A 16,786-nucleotide genomic window follows, 5' to 3' on the forward strand; every position below is an offset into this window, starting at 1 on the left:
GCCCTTACCTTAAAACGTGTCTGCTACCAGATCTAAAGCAGGCCTGTGAACTGCACCCAGGGACTCTAACTTCAGAACTAGTCCTTTAACAAAGTGAAAGTACCTTTGACTTCGGTGGAATCACCTGTTAATTTCAGGTGGGCGGCTGATTTTTGACCATTTCTGCAGATTCTAAGCCACCTTGGCAACATTCTGTCATTTCACCCACAGCCACTGGGAAGCCAGGCCCAATTATGTATCATATGAAATGTGCTACATTGCGTGGCCGGAATGAGGGCAGCTTGAGCAGTAACCGGTGCATTAATAGTGTTAAGAAGTCCACTTGTCGTAGAAATAAACACACAACTACTAAAATGATGTGAAAATGTAACTCCCCTACTGTGTCCATGCCCTTCTTCCCCTCGATTTGGTGTGCTAGTGAACTGTTATGTTGAAGTTTCTTTACTAGTGTTTAGAATTTAGAATTCATTTAATTTGAAGGTATATTTGTGTTTAATTAACTTGGCTGGAGTGAAAGCTTACTCATAATTTCCTTTTTTTCAGTAAACATTCACTGTGGAGTTGTTTTCTTAAATGTTTCTTTCAAGATGCAGGTGTTCGGTGCAGAAACTGAATTAACAAGAAGCTCATTGTGCATGAAAGATAAGAAAACCCGAGACAAAATATGCAAGGACGAAGTGAGGAGTGTTCTGGAATCTTAACAGTCGTAACACTTTTAAATTTGCTGAGAACGAAGAGTATCAAGATGGGATGCATCAGGGATTGGAAATTGTAACATCCACTTAATTTTAATTAGGGTTTCATTCGAGAGGCTTAGACTGTGATGTCATCATCTTGAGGAATTGTGATTTAAGGATAGTTTAGTTAGTGAAAGATTCAGACCCTTTTCTATCCTTAGAGCTGAACGGATCCTTTTGAGGTACAGATCTCATACTTTTATGTGGCTTCATGCCACCACACCTCTCGACAGAATATTCTACTGAGTTTCTGTTTGCAGATTTTTCTCAAATATTCCTAAATTATTAGGATATTTAGGATGTAGTTTAAATGGTTAGGCAGGGAAATTTGGTTTTAGTGACTAGGAATCAAGGGCCAGATGTAGCAAGCAGTTTTGCCCATTATGTGTCTATGGGAAAATGTGTTCGTACATATGGCCCCATGTGCCTTTCCTGATCTTTTGCATTGTTGCAATAGACGTTTTAGTGTTGTATGTGATAACCAGGTTTAACATTGTACAACGCTTTAATTCCCCTTTGGTGATTCTTTATATTTACACTATGATATTGACTCATTTGTGCAACATTGACTTGGAGTCTGTAATAAATCTTTTAACCATATGAATCAACTCCAAATGTTATTATGTGACATTTGGGTTGTACAGAAACCGTTTAATGAATTTAACATCTGTTACTCTTCACCACTTGCAACAGAGAAGAAAAGATTCATCGGATCCCAGAATTAGTGAAAGGACCACAGATGGTAGCAGTAATGGATGGTCCTCTTCCTGAAGTGGAGAGAACTGGAACAGTGTTCTAGAGTAGGTAGGCTCCAGAGCCCAATTTCCAGTGCCCATGGCCAGAGGTGGAAAATTGGCAGAGTTGCAGAAGAGAGTTGGTCTGGCAGTGGATTAGAAAGTATTAACAGGATGTGGAGTGCAGCAATTCTCAATTAGATTGCGGTGACTGCAAAGTTGGATGGTGTTCTGTGGAATTGTTTTAAATGTTGTGGGAGTGTGGTGATTTATCGAGAAGTTGAAATGTTGATCAGGCCTGACGTGGTCCTGGGATAGTTGAAAAGGTGCGGAAGACACCATATTATATTGTCTGCTGAAGATTTGCGGTCATTGTGGGACATCATCAATGGCCAGGTTAAAATATAAGTTCACTTTGTGTGAATGTGAGAGACTTGGTATAGTGGATCTTGTTGCGCAGAGAGAAACTGTACTGATTGGGATGTTACCCCACAGGCCGAGGTTTCATCAGAAGTGATTGCAAACTTTCTTGTGTGATTGAAACTGGTATTCTTTTGTAAAGCAGACAAAGGTCTTTGTACTGTATTTCGTGTGCACGTGTTGCCTGGGAGAGAGAGTGTGTGCAGATTGCAAAGGAGGGGGAAACTGCTGTGAGGAGTGAGATCCATGTCACAGTGTTCCGCGCTGATATAGGTTGGTTGATGTGATAGTGGGTTGCCATTGGTGTGCGACATCATAGGGTGCCAGTCTGTAATTGATGGTTGCGTTAGAGAAAGGGATTGTAGATACGGCGCTATTTCAAATAGAGTTATCACAGCAAGTTTGGAAAAATGAAATGTTTTAAAGTAATACATGACATGTTTCGAGGAGCTTTTTATATCCACAGAAGTGGCGCCTCCTGAAGGTATACCAGGTCATTATATGGTGACGAATGTAGAGCTTCATACATGTGTTTGGCTTGGTCAATGGTACAAGCTCACAGAAAAGGATGGTCCATTGAGATTCCTGCAGTATGGCACATTTAATTTGTGAATTATTGAGAATTTGAGGAGAGTGCTGTACACAATGAAGCCACCTCCTAGACCTGCACAATGTGAAGCACTTAATGCTTGGGAATGTGCTGCTCATGAGAGAAATATCAAGGTAGGGTAAGGAAAGCTGTGAGGAGTTATGCAGATGCCAGATGGGACGCTGACTAGAAGAGGTGGAGAACAGACAGGACAGAGGGAGTCAAGCTGTATCCAGCCCAGACTAATGAAGTGGCTGAAGGAGAGGAGGAAAATAAAATGGCATAAAAACCGAAAGAAAGTAAACCAAGGGAGACAGATGACATGAGTTTGGATAGTGATGGGGATTCTGGAAATAGTCTTTTGGATGTGTTACTTTCAGAATGTCCACCCCCTTATAATGAGAACAGAGACAAGAGTGGAAATCCGAATGTTGGTGGTAGTGTTCTAGCTGCTGTTGTGACTGTCCCAACAAATTCGACCTCTAACCCAGTGGGAGTTTCTTCTATGGGGCAGTTTGGGTCTCGGAAAGGAGGACAGGGAGAATGTGTTCCCATTGATCCTACAGTGAGTACTGTGGATGCTTTTACAGTTCCAGTCACTATTGGTCCAATGGTTCCTATGTACAAGACAGAAGGTCTTGGGAGGAATATGTATAATCTGAATGTACCAGGGAATGCTGAAAGAGAGTGGTGTCTCAATGTTTCGAGTGCCAAGGATTTTGTTCCTTTAATTCCAACACATGCTAGTACTCCATGTGGGACAAGTGCACATACGACAATGAACATGTCATAATGTGCTTCCATAGTGTCATATCAAAAATGCCTTCTCGTACTCTTTGCATTTGGAAATCACATTTGAATCAGGGAATCAAGTCCACCCCAAAAATTCCTGTGGTTACACAGTCCAATAGTGCCAAGGGGATAGATGAATGGGTACAATTCTTTAATGGAAATATTCCTTCTAAGGAGAGTACAAGCACAGAGGTGAGCGAGGAGACACTTCCATCACCCCCAAGGGAGAGAATTTTAGATGTGACCAAATTAGTGACAGAGCTGTACACGATGATAGTTGGAAATATTGGATTGGAGAGGCTAGATACATATCAAGATGATGAGCTCACTTTCATGTGTAGGGACATTACTAAGCAAGTGGGCCAAGTGCATGATAAATTGGCACAGAAATATAAGGTAGATTTGAACAAAACAAAAAACTTGCAAAGAAGGTATCAGGTGTGTTTTAGTGACAAATATATCTCCGAGATAAGGACACCAGGATTAAAGACTCAGATTAAGGAATGGATTCAAAATATTAGAAAATGGAATTCATTGAATAAATTGGAGACCAAATGGGCGAAGAAGAAAGAGGTGACAAAACCTTCGGGTGAACCAACTCCGGTTGGAGCACAGGGAAGCATTGAAATGGAGAGGTGGCTGGTGGAGGTTATGTACATGTGCCATGGAGTAGGAGTGATCTTGAACATTTAACAATGATTTCCCAAAATTGTGAGAGAAGCCAGTTGAATGGTACAATCAGGTTGAAAGGTGTGTGAAGATTTTGCAGGTGTTGTGGGTTGATTTGAACACGTTGTTCGATATTGTCGTTCAAAGTGATTTGTGGGCGGAATGTAAGATAGCTGTTCATTGGCTTGAGAAGGAACCAAGGGCCCCTCAACATTGATTATAAAGAAGTACCTGGAGGTCATAACATTTCTGAAAGGGAAGGTCCCCCCTCAGGATGTCGATTGGGTCAAAACTGACAGGACAAGAGAGACTGCTGCAGGCATTCAAACAGTATAGTGGCATAGAGACTTTAGAGGCAATGGGACATGGGAAATCTTGTGGCGAGGTTTGTGACTGGTTTGAGACCAGAGATTAGTTTGACGAAAGCAGCATTTGATTTGTTGGCAGGATAAGTCCATTGATGAGATTTTGCACTATGCACAATAGTGCCATGACAAAATAGAAAAAGCTTAAAGACAAGTTGACGCTTACTCAAATGAAAGCAGTTCAGAGAACTAGCCAGATGCCCACATCTGTGAGTAATACAGGTGCAATGCAAGATGTATATCAACAACCACAAAATTCAACATAAGGGAGACGATGATGTGTCCCAATAGATCCTATATAGATTTATGTAATGTTGACTGGTCTGTAATAAATCTTTTAACCCTTTGAATCAACTCCCACTATTATGTGGTGACATTTGGGTTGTAAAAAAACGTTTCATGAGTTTGACATCTGTTACTCTTCACCCCTTGGAACTGAGAAGAAAAGATTCATTGGTCTCCAGAATTAGTGAAAGGACCACAGGCTCCATCAGGAGGAATTATGCCCCTAAAAAGAGAACTGGTGCATGTACAACCAGCTTTAATACATACCCACAAGTGCAAACACTGCTTTTAGGATGCCTTCCACTAGTTCAAGGCGCTGGTAGCACTGGTTTGAGCGGCAGTTACTCTTCATCTTCTGGTTCAGGTATCTGAGCGGGTACTTTACAGACCACCAGAGTCCAAAGAGCAGGAAGAAACTGCCCGGAAGGGCATGTCCTTTGAAGTTTGCCATTGCGGACTGGTCTCACTGCAACAATAAAAACAAATAATTAAAGTAGCTGCTCAGCAAATCTACTATGAGCAGTGGTCAAGCACCTTAGCTAAAAATCATTGACGTGAGAGTGGAGTCAGAGATGTGCCTATAACGACCAGAATATGCTGCAATTTTTCTGTTGGACTCTCACCTTTAGGTAACTGCATATACAGTATAAATTCACGTTAAAGCTATCTGTGGGAAATGCTCTATATTAACTTATGAAACACCAAATGGTTAATGCAGCAGATGTCTGTGTAGGTTACGGAGACAGTCACAGAACGAAACCCCAATTGGCGCATAAGAAAATATATGTGTGTACTTATTGGCGCAGAAGAAAATATATATGTGTACTTATAGTGCTATGAGATCCCAGCCTGTGACTAAAAGCACTGAAAATATGCAAGTCATTTTAAAAATGAATTGCACAAAAGACAAGATAGGGTGCCACAAGATGTACAAATAAATTTAAGCATTTTATCATTTAAGATACAAGTACTTTCAATATCTATATATATTTAGTAATACAGTCAGTCTATATCTAGTGTTTTTTAATACGTTTTCACTAGAAGTGTGTAGTCCAGATATCAGATCCTAACACTTTTACATTACCTCCAAAACATAATAAAATCTTTCTTTGTAACCATGAAGCCTCAGTTGACTCACTCAATTCAAGGCTGCCCTTCTCCCAAACACCTTTATGATTTTGCACACATTTACATTTCTTTCAGGCAGAATACATTCAGGCGAGAAAGCTTGTTTCAGTGTTTGCCTCTCCCTTGGCTTAACAGTAAAGGTGACCTCCCCACCCTTCCTTTTCAGCCAGAGGCTCAAAGGTGGAAATCAACCATTCAGGAAAGGATATAGATATATAAATAAAATATTTTGAAACTAAAAGTCAGAGGACATTTGAAAATTAAGAACAGTTCCCGCCCATTTTAACTACTGCTTATGAAAGATAAAGGGGAGGTCACAACGGAAAGAGGAAAGCTGTTCACGAAGGAATTGTCAGATACAAATGTAAGATAGGGATCAAATTAAGAAAGAGGAAACAAAAATGGATGAAGTGATCAGACATGGAGGAAAGATCAAACAGCAATAAAGCAAAAAAATATTAAGATGGAAAGGGAAAATCAAGGGGCAGTGAAGACAAAAAGGTTGAGTGGGAATACGAATTGGGAAGGAATAAAGGGGGCGGTGTGATTTTAACAGACCAAAGAGAAAACCAGGAAACGATTAAAAAAAGACATTTGGACTAAAGGCAAATATGACAGAGAAAGAGGCAGTTATGGCAAGAATGCAACTGACAATCAGTTAATCACAAAGTCAATTCTATCAGTTACCTAAAACTGTTTGAGCTAAATATTCGTTGTAGCAATTACTAAACACCCACAGCTTCTATCTAGTATCTTTTAGCAGATTAGCATGACTCCAGATGACACACCACACCAATAGAACTGCTAGCCACTATCACTCCTTGTGATGTGCATCTAAATACCTCCAGATGATTCTCAATGTCATATTAGGTTAAGACTCATCGAGAGGTACCCATGCTTATGTAGTCTAAACACCTACACACAACTTCTGTCCCGCTTCAAACATCCTGGACGGTATCCAGCTGGTCCCATTCAAGACCAAACTACAACTAGCACTCTTTCAACACAGCTGAAGGATTCCCAGGAACCTGAAGAAAGTTGGAGTGCACCATCTCAGGGCTATCAAGAACGATGTGAATAGAACATGCAGAGTAGCGACTTAACAATTCTGAAAGGACGTTATGCCTAACATTGTGTTCTGGAAGTGCTATATAAATACCAATATAGTATGTTGAAACAAAATTATAAATACTTTCACTGAAAAAACCCAAAGGGTTAAAGTGACGTTCTAGTTAGGAATCGTAATAATAGCTTACTTTAAATTTTAAACAAAAAAAATAAACTTAGAAATTCATTGAAAAAAGAATAAAAATTAATGGGAAGTTATAATTAGGTGAAAATATCCGCTAAAAATACAATTTTAAAGACCGAAAACCACTGAAATTCACCAATTATAGACTATAACGCAATTCAACCTTCGGTTTCTTCAGGGAAATTCTATTTTTTTTAATGTAAAGTAAGATGTCCCTCACTCTGCATGAGGTTGGGCTCCCAACCCCTGCTGCACCCACTCTTCAGACAGGTCCTGCTCACACCTCAAAGGCTGTGTGCAGAATGGGGTTTGGTGCGCATGACTGACTATGTCAGGTAACAATATAAAAGGTGTCATTTTAAGTGAGGCAGACCTACTATCTTTGTCACAAGCTCATACCGAAAAATAATAAGGCAACGGTCTATTGGCTTTATCAAGGGGTTAGCACATCAACATGTATAAAGCAGACCTACTGGCTTTGTCACAAAGTCACCAATAACAATCAAATATATCAATATTTTTATGTGCATAATGCAATGTTTACTAATTATTATTGTCACAAAATATTTACAATAAAGCATTTAATAAACATTAAGCTGTCTTTGATTATTTTAAGTTTTTCAGGCCACAAAATGATAGCACCATTCACAAGCGATCCCTGCACTGCAACTGAAGAGCTAACAGCTCCAACTTGGAGTGCCATAAAAGCTATTGTGAGTTTTCCTGGGGTCACAAATTCAATGACCAGGAGACTTACTGTGTTTTTTTTCTAACCCTGCTGAGAGGCTACTGTGCTTCCTGCAGCCCTCCAATATTTTTTTTAATGCTTGGTTGTGCTCTGCCTCTCCTAGGGGCACCACAATGGATCGAATATTATAAATAAAAAGCCCTTACATGGATTATGGAGCGGCCCTTGTCTAAAAGGCAGTGAGTAATAAATGAGCATCTTTTGCCACACATGTATTATACTCTCTATTGATTTATTGGGACCAAGACACCCAGACTTTATATTACCTTTGTGGCTACAGGGGTGCTCAAAAGCCCCCGTGACCCCTGCCACCTTTCCAGCCAGCACACTTTGCATGTGCTGTCAGGAGTCGCCCATTATTTTTAAAGTGGGTGCCCCGGTGGAGACTGCGGGGGTGGGGGAACCATCTCCCCCAGGCCTCCATCCTTCCTAGTTATTCTCCCATGGATCCTAGTAAAAATACATATATAGTTAACTTTGGTGGTTATGTCATCATTAGAAGAAACACTAAGGGATAAACGAATAGAAAAAGAGGGGGCAACACTGCTGAATTCATCACACAGAAGAATTATAAACAATGTTAAAAATTATCTCTCATGTAACTACCCAAACAGAAAAGAGTGGTAGCTAAATCATACAGGTAAACAGACAAAGATATTTCCTCATGTTTAACCTCCTGATTCACATGTTTCTATGTCTGTTATGTATTTTGATTCAAGCCTGCTTAGAAAGACTTCCCCATAACCTTCTCTAATATTCATAGATACCGTCTCTATACCCTAATATGCTGCCTTAGTCGAGTCTGGGCGGGTTATGTTATTCTTAGAAGTATCTTGCGACAAGGTACTGAGTGTGTGACGGCTCTTAAGTGTTCCAGAATGCACATTTCTAATGTGAAACACCATACTCCCCATGCACCATTTGGGACAACAACACTTGATTACATAAACCACATAGTGAGATTTACAGGTGAGATGGAATTTGATCTTCTATTTTTCTCTGTGTGCGGTAAAGTAACTTCTGTGCTATATTTGAGAAACCACATATTGTATATCTTTCTCTAGTCATTTTGACCTCTTCTAGGTGACTTTTACAAGTAGGTATCTCAAAGTAGTTACCCGACAATGCCTCATTTGGGGACTAGGTTCCAGAAATGGTCATAACACATTATCATCCAGAAGAATATCCCATTGTTTCAACAACATCTTTACCATTCTGGATTGTTCAGAAAAAGAAGAAATAAATCTAATGACTTAGCGCTATACCCACATTTTCTGTTTCGTTCACAGCTGATTCTCTTATTTTGAAAAGGAGGTCCTCCTTGCACAATTCCCTGGCTCTGTTTCCAGAAATCCTAAGTATTCTTAATGGATAGCCTCTTGCTCCCAATGTTCTTAGGGTTTCATTTTTAGCTGTCACACATGATTCATATGGGTGACAGCTTCCCTTGATTCTTCATAATTCCCCATAAGGGATATTCCATTTCTCATGAGCAGGATGACAGCTGTTTGGGTGTAACACAATTTCCCGCTGTTGATTTCCTATATTGAAAGGTGTGTAAGCTGTTCTCTGTGATTTTCATTCTAAGGTCTGAGAATTTCACACTTTTACTGTATACCATACTAAGGTTGACGTTGAAACAATTATCATTCAGACCTAGCAGGAAATCCTTGTGTTCTGTCACTTCTCTGGCCCACAGTATAATTAATCATCTACATACGCGAACCACAAGGATATCTTGCAGAAATAGTCAGGCAGTCTCATTGCTGGACACCCTCTTCTCCCTTCAGCTTATGAATAGATTTGCATAGCTGAGGGCAATGCAGGTGCCCACCATTGTTCCATATAGTTATTTGTACAGTTGGTCACCAAGTAAAAGCAAAGTTTCCATAATATCATGTCTTGTTGTTCATATAGTCTTAATTATCTGGTCTTTCAAAATAATTTCTGGTAGGCTCCTATGCCCAATGTATGAACAATACTGTCCCAAATTCATTATAATTATATAGGTCATGTGTTTCCTTAATAAAGTCTGTGGTGTAATTGGGTATAATTTCTACCAGAGGGAGCAAATAGTGATATTGTGTATGTATGTATGTGTGTGTAAATATATATCTATTGGCCTACCCGGTGGTCTATGTTCCTATATATGTTCGATAATAAATACAAGGTTCTAATTTTAGGAATCTTGGTCTTAAGGATATTCCACATGTTCTAACGTTTGTTCATCCCTCCAATTCATAAGCACATCATTGTACTTTCTCACTAAACGTGTAGTATGAGGTCTCTGCCTTTTCATAGCACTCATGATATCCTATCTGCAACATAGTGACCTTAATGTAATCTTGTCTGCCCCAATTCATCACATTACCACCCTTGTGTGAGGGTTTAATGACTGTTAGGATCCTTACTTAGATTCCTTAACACCTGTTATGGTGACCATGAATAAAGCATTCTGTTGGACTGGTACATCAGGATTGAGACCCCTGACTGGCCGACCGCAGCACGAAGAGAAGTGTTGCAGCCACCATCTCAGGACCTGTTGCCCAAGTCCTGAAAAATAAATGAAAAACTATATAAGGGGGCAGGGTAGGGTACCCTGATTTCCTGCCCTCTATGGTGGGAACCTAGAAGGAACCCCCAGGGTTCAACAATACTCTTCTGGAAACCTTTGACAGCTCTTGTATGAGTCCCACAAGGACCAGTGTGGTCCACAGGACTGATTTTAAAACAAAATAAATTAAGAATGTGTGGTGGGGGTACATGGGCAGTTTGCTGCTCATGTGGGCTTGACCACCTATGGGGGTTGGCCATAGGCCCTGTGCAGCAGGGCATTTGCTGTTAGTGTGGGATTGGCTGTAGACCAGGCGCTGTGCTAACTCCATGCCATGCATGGCCATAGGCGCTGCGTGGCAAGGGTTGGCCACCCATAGTAGTTGGGTATGGTAATAAGATTTTTCCATTACGTTAAAAAATAAATAATTTTTTTTTAAAAAAACACACACACACACACACAAATAACGTTATAATTAGATGAATGTCAGTCATAAGATCATCTCTTAAACGTAAAAGTCACTGGAACTCACCAGTTAAAGATTAAGCTCACTACAACTTCTTGTTACGACTCGGTCGTCCCATTTCCAGGGGGCGCTGTAAGGGGACTGTCAGAAGCCTGGGAATCACCTTGAACACCTATCTAGAGTCCCTTGCTGACTCCTGTTTGTTTCTCTTTTCTCCATGGTACACTTGTGTAGGACTACATTTGCTTCTTGGGACTGCAAATCCCATAATGCATAGCTTGGTAGTCAGGAAAACCCGGATTCTGTTTCCCATTGTTTTCAATGGGAGAAGTCCAGTTGCTCCTTTTCACTGGATCCTCTCCTCCAGGACTTGCAAGTGTCCGAAACCACACACACCTGAAACCTCTCCTGTGCAGCCCAGCTTGGAACTGCTTATAAGCAGCCATTTCCTCAAGCTCCCCGTCGTGCATCGGACTTCAATTCCTTTGTGTTACAGACCCCTTGTCGAATGGTGTTCCAGTTTTGTTCCTGTTCTGTTCCAGCCTGATCCTGTTTCCTGTTTCTCTGCCCTGCTCCTGATTGTTCCAGCCAGAGTCTGCTCCCTACTTCTTAGCCTTGTACCTGTTTGTTTCTTCCAAAGCCTGCTCCCTGTTTCTCTGCCCTGCTCCTGCCTTGTTTCAGCCTGAACCTTCTCTCTGTTTCCCAGTCCTGTTTACTGCTCATTTCCTACTCCCTGTATTCCAGTCCTGTCCTTGCCTGTTCCAGCCAGAGCCTGTTCTCAGTTTCCCAGTCCTGTCTCTGTCTGTCCCAGACAGAAGTTTGCGCCCTGTTTTCAAGTCCTAGTCCCGCCTTTGCTTCAGCCTGAGCCTGTTCCTAGTTCTTGCCTCTGCCTCTTTGTTTGTTCCCTTCTGTTTCTGTTTCTTCTTGGTTCTTTGTGTCTGGTAAGTGTTCTATCAGTCTTCACCAGTGTATACGTGTCCTCCTGTGTACTGGGGTTGGCTCCTGGTTTCCAGGAGGCAATTCCAGCCCCCATCCTTGTCCAGTGTTATACGTTGTATATCGTGCCTAACAGTGACAGTGTGCTATTGCTGTTTTCTCAGGAATCGCCACTGTGTTTCCAGCTGGACCCACAAGAGCGTGTCCTGTGTATGTAAGTACTATCCTTGTTTGTGCTCTAGGGTCCAGAGACAGAATCACTTCTGCCGCCTCCTTTCTATGGGGCTGGCAGGGTGACTATCTGTAAGAGCAAACTGCACAGAGGCATTGAGATTCCCTGTCACTGTGGGAGGTTCTGCGCCTTACTCTGTGTACAACCCCAGCGTGTTTGTCCACTGGTAATCTGTTTCCTGTTTGTTCGCACAAGGGTTGCTCTGCTTTTACTTTCCTGTTTCCTGTGCCTATCCATAGCTGTCCTTTCCGTGTATGCCTTTAGCTGCTCCTCTGCCCCAGTGTACTACCTCTTTAGGATATTCGGTGACCTCAAGGGGTGTCCCAACCAAAGTCCTGATCAGACCCGCCTGAAACCGTGACAGAATGCACGACCCAAACATTTCAAGCTCCCCTGGCAGTAAAGGCACACACAAACCTAAAGGGCTTTCCTATCATGTTAAGACACCCCTTTCTAAGCCTAAACATTCTCTGAAATCCTCTAAAAAAGACCTTAGTTTAAAGGATAGACTTGTTAAAGAAAACCATAACTTGCAAGTTCAGTACTATACTGAGTGGCTTGCTAATCTTTCAATGATAGACTATTATGTTATTTGTGGCTATGACCCCCAGTCCCTGTCTGTAGAAGAATTACAAGGACGTAATGAGTTTTTGCAATATCTATTAGCTGAAGCCAGTAAGAATGTTCGTAACCGTGGAAGTGCTTTTGCTACCTCTGCACAAGACACTCACACTCAAGAAAAACTGGTTAATTCCTTGCCTCATGCTAGCGCATCCCAAATTCACTTCCAGCACTCTGCCAAAACAAAGAACCCTGACACTGTTCAAGAAGCCACACTAGGGATTCCCTTGTTTTCTGTTGAGTGCTTCAGCCCATCTAGGCCAGTTTCTCAGAATTCAAAGTGCAGTGCTGACTCTTATAAAGACCTTTCAGTCCCTCAGAGCTTTCAAGTCAGCAGGCTAGACCCTGTATCAAATGGATCAGTAAAGACTGTGGGATTCCTTAGTTCCACTCATAAGGCTTGTGCTCTTCCCAAACTAGATGATAATACACCAGTCTCAATCCCTAAAAGCTCTGCTAAACCCTTTTCTATTCTGAGTGGGTTTGATAACAATATGGACATACACACACTAAAAGAGCAGTTTTGGCAGATTAAAAGGCAGATATTGGACTTCTATGATGAATATGTTATAACATACACTAGAAATCTTGCCCGTGGGCTCTTTTCATCAATGTATATTTCACTGTTGCCAGAACCAGACATTCTGTTTATCTGTAAGGTAGAAGAAGTAACAGAGCAGCTGATGGAAACTACTGCAAGGCAATTTGAAAACCTGAAAAAAGAAAATGATCACCAGCTTTGGCTTAAAGAACAGTATGCTACTTTGTGCGCCTCTCCAAAGACTTCTATAGAGCAGATTTTCCCTGCTATGAATGAATGTCAAGAGACTGCTCCAGTTATAAATATATCAGCCTCTTCCTCAGACTCTCTCTCAGCCTGTAGTTCTCCAGAGAATATCCCTGTGCAGTTGACTGAATCTCTGACATCTCTGAGAGATTTGACACCTCTTGATTCAAAGGATAGATCAGAGTCTTCAGAAGGAAGTGTCTCAGCCCCTCTATCAGAACAAATAAAGCCAAAGGAAGAAGAGAGTTCTGATGCAGACTCCAATAGCTGCACCTTAAGAAACCAAGATATGACTTTTCTGGAGATTAATGGCAAGTTGTGCAACAGTGTTGAAGAATCTGAATCTAGTGATGACAGTGGTTCCTGCCTTGCCATGAACAAACCTGCAGATAGTGGTGTTCAAATGGCGCACACATCAGAATTTTCAGATTGTGGGGATACTCCTACCCTTTCAAACAATATCATAGAATTTTCAGATAATGAAGAGACAGTTCCTGTTTCAAGTGAACTAATGGATTTTTCTGACCGTGAAGAAATACCCGCAGTTACTAAGAATGTAATGGACTTGTCAGAAAGTTTAAAAATCTCTTCTGTGTCAAAGCAAACCGTGGAGATTTCAGAAAAGGAAGAAAGCCAGCAATCTGAAACTAAACAGCCTGCCATAAGAAATGAGAGCCTTCTCCTAGACCAGGACACAGTTGCAGCCTCAACCACTGATTCTGAGTTGCTGTTCCCTGCCACTGCGTTTCCTGTTTCCAGTTCAACGGTTAGTGAAGAACAGATCTCTGATCTACCGGTATCTGATTTTGATGTAAAATCAGCCACACCAATGCCACCTGCTGTGTCTCTGAAATTAAAGACTCCTGAAAACCAGCAATCTGAAACCGAAGCTCAAGTACTGAAAGATATAATATGTCCCACTAAAACTAAAGACTTGAATTTGAATCTTGTATTCGAAGATCTGATGATAAGTACTGTTCTTAGTGTTTTATTGCAAGAAACCATCATCAATTCAAAGGCTAGAGCTGAAAATTTAGGTAACAGTGTAAAGGTGATTTCTGAAGAGACTCCAGTTCTATTTCTTTCCAAAGAACAACCTTTCAATGTTAACAGAGTTGAAGATCAACTACCTGTAGTAGAAACACCTTGCAAAGAAACCATTTCTGATACCACGAACACACCACAGAGCACTTGCAATGAAGAAATCCCAGTCTTGTCTGAAGATCACCCTAAAGAATTAGCTTATGGAACTTCTACATTTTCAGATGTTAATCCAGTTTCTAAAGACATGAAAACTCCTGTTGCTCCTGAATTCGATACTTCGAAGTCATCCAAGACGAAAGAAAATTCTGACTTTTTCATGTTTACTTTGAGAACACCAGTTACCCATGTTTCCCAAGTCTCTATGCTTTGCAAGCCTCAGACCACAATCAATGTAAATACTGCTGCAGAAACAGACAAATCCTGCTTGTCAGAAGATGTTACAGACCTTACAGTTACTAATACACCAATCAGCTCCTCCAAAGAGGAAAGTATTGAACAGGAAACTAATGTCATAAAGAATACTGCCCATGATGCAATTCCAGATCTCCTTGCTCCTGAATCCACTTCACCAGAAACCAACTCCATGCACTCCTCCCGTATCACTCGAACAATAAAGAGGAAAGACATTGGAGCCCATATGGGTATTAATACATGCTTTGCTCATTGGATGATTCATCTGTGGCAGGACTGTAAACTTATCCACCAAGGTTGGTGTTGGATTTTCTTGCTGTGGCTGTTCCTCTTCAACTTTTTTCAGCCAAAGGATCGCCTTCTCTTCTTGAGCAGACTGGTGGGAGGGGGTATACTGTTACGACTCGGTCGTCCCATTTCCAGGGGGCGCTGTAAGGGGACTGTCAGAAGCCTGGGAATCACCTTGAACACCTATCTAGAGTCCCTTGCTGACTCCTGTTTGTTTCTCTTTTCTCCATGGTACACTTGTGTAGGACTACATTTGCTTCTTGGGACTGCAAATCCCATAATGCATAGCTTGGTAGTCAGGAAAACCCGGATTCTGTTTCCCATTGTTTTCAATGGGAGAAGTCCAGTTGCTCCTTTTCACTGGATCCTCTCCTCCAGGACTTGCAAGTGTCCGAAACCACACACACCTGAAACCTCTCCTGTGCAGCCCAGCTTGGAACTGCTTATAAGCAGCCATTTCCTCAAGCTCCCCGTCGTGCATCGGACTTCAATTCCTTTGTGTTACAGACCCCTTGTCGAATGGTGTTCCAGTTTTGTTCCTGTTCTGTTCCAGCCTGATCCTGTTTCCTGTTTCTCTGCCCTGCTCCTGATTGTTCCAGCCAGAGTCTGCTCCCTACTTCTTAGCCTTGTACCTGTTTGTTTCTTCCAAAGCCTGCTCCCTGTTTCTCTGCCCTGCTCCTGCCTTGTTTCAGCCTGAACCTTCTCTCTGTTTCCCAGTCCTGTTTACTGCTCATTTCCTACTCCCTGTATTCCAGTCCTGTCCTTGCCTGTTCCAGCCAGAGCATGTTCTCAGTTTCCCAGTCCTGTCTCTGTCTGTCCCAGACAGAAGTTTGCGCCCTGTTTTCAAGTCCTAGTCCCGCCTTTGCTTCAGCCTGAGCCTGTTCCTAGTTCTTGCCTCTGCCTCTTTGTTTGTTCCCTTCTGTTTCTGTTTCTTCTTGGTTCTTTGTGTCTGGTAAGTGTTCTATCAGTCTTCACCAGTGTATACGTGTCCTCCTGTGTACTGGGGTTGGCTCCTGGTTTCCAGGAGGCAATTCCAGCCCCCATCCTTGTCCAGTGTTATACGTTGTATATCGTGCCTAACAGTGACAGTGTGCTATTGCTGTTTTCTCAGGAATCGCCACTGTGTTTCCAGCTGGACCCACAAGAGCGTGTCCTGTGTATGTAAGTACTATCCTTGTTTGTGCTCTAGGGTCCAGAGACAGAATCACTTCTGCCGCCTCCTTTCTATGGGGCTGGCAGGGTGACTATCTGTAAGAGCAAACTGCACAGAGGCATTGAGATTCCCTGTCACTGTGGGAGGTTCTGCGCCTTACTCTGTGTACAACCCCAGCGTGTTTGTCCACTGGTAATCTGTTTCCTGTTTGTTCGCACAAGGGTTGCTCTGCTTTTACTTTCCTGTTTCCTGTGCCTATCCATAGCTGTCCTTTCCGTGTATGCCTTTAGCTGCTCCTCTGCCCCAGTGTACTACCTCTTTAGGATATTCGGTGACCTCAAGGGGAGTCCCAACCAAAGTCCTGATCAGACCCGCCCGAAACCGTGACACTTCTGCCCTACCACACCCTGCTTATGACCTCATATACAATCACTGACGTTCAGTATCATCGTTGATGTCATAACTGACGACATCCCTGCTGACATCATTGAACCTACAGCTGCTCAAATATCTTTATAAATCAAACCAGAATTTCAGATTTGAAATTAAGTACTAAATGGTCAGAATCATGTGTA

At 41.9% G+C, this 16,786-nt stretch overlaps 1 protein-coding gene across 7 annotated transcripts in view; it reads right to left on the reverse strand.

Moving 5' to 3' along the window:
* The window catches only part of TMEM45B (transmembrane protein 45B), a 272,895-nt gene that overhangs the window by 59,623 nt on the left and 196,486 nt on the right, over positions 1-16,786 (reverse strand). For all 7 annotated transcript variants that reach the window (XM_069224488.1, XM_069224483.1, XM_069224486.1 and 4 more), the window contains one exon: positions 4,859-5,057. In XM_069224488.1, the coding sequence (XP_069080589.1) occupies positions 4,859-5,042 (184 nt within the window). In that variant the 5' untranslated portion in view covers positions 5,043-5,057. The remainder of the gene's footprint in view (positions 1-4,858; positions 5,058-16,786) is intronic.

The sequence above is a fragment of the Pleurodeles waltl genome, chromosome 3_1 (assembly GCF_031143425.1).
Source record: "Pleurodeles waltl isolate 20211129_DDA chromosome 3_1, aPleWal1.hap1.20221129, whole genome shotgun sequence".
Classification (NCBI taxonomy): Eukaryota; Metazoa; Chordata; class Amphibia; order Caudata; family Salamandridae; genus Pleurodeles; species Pleurodeles waltl.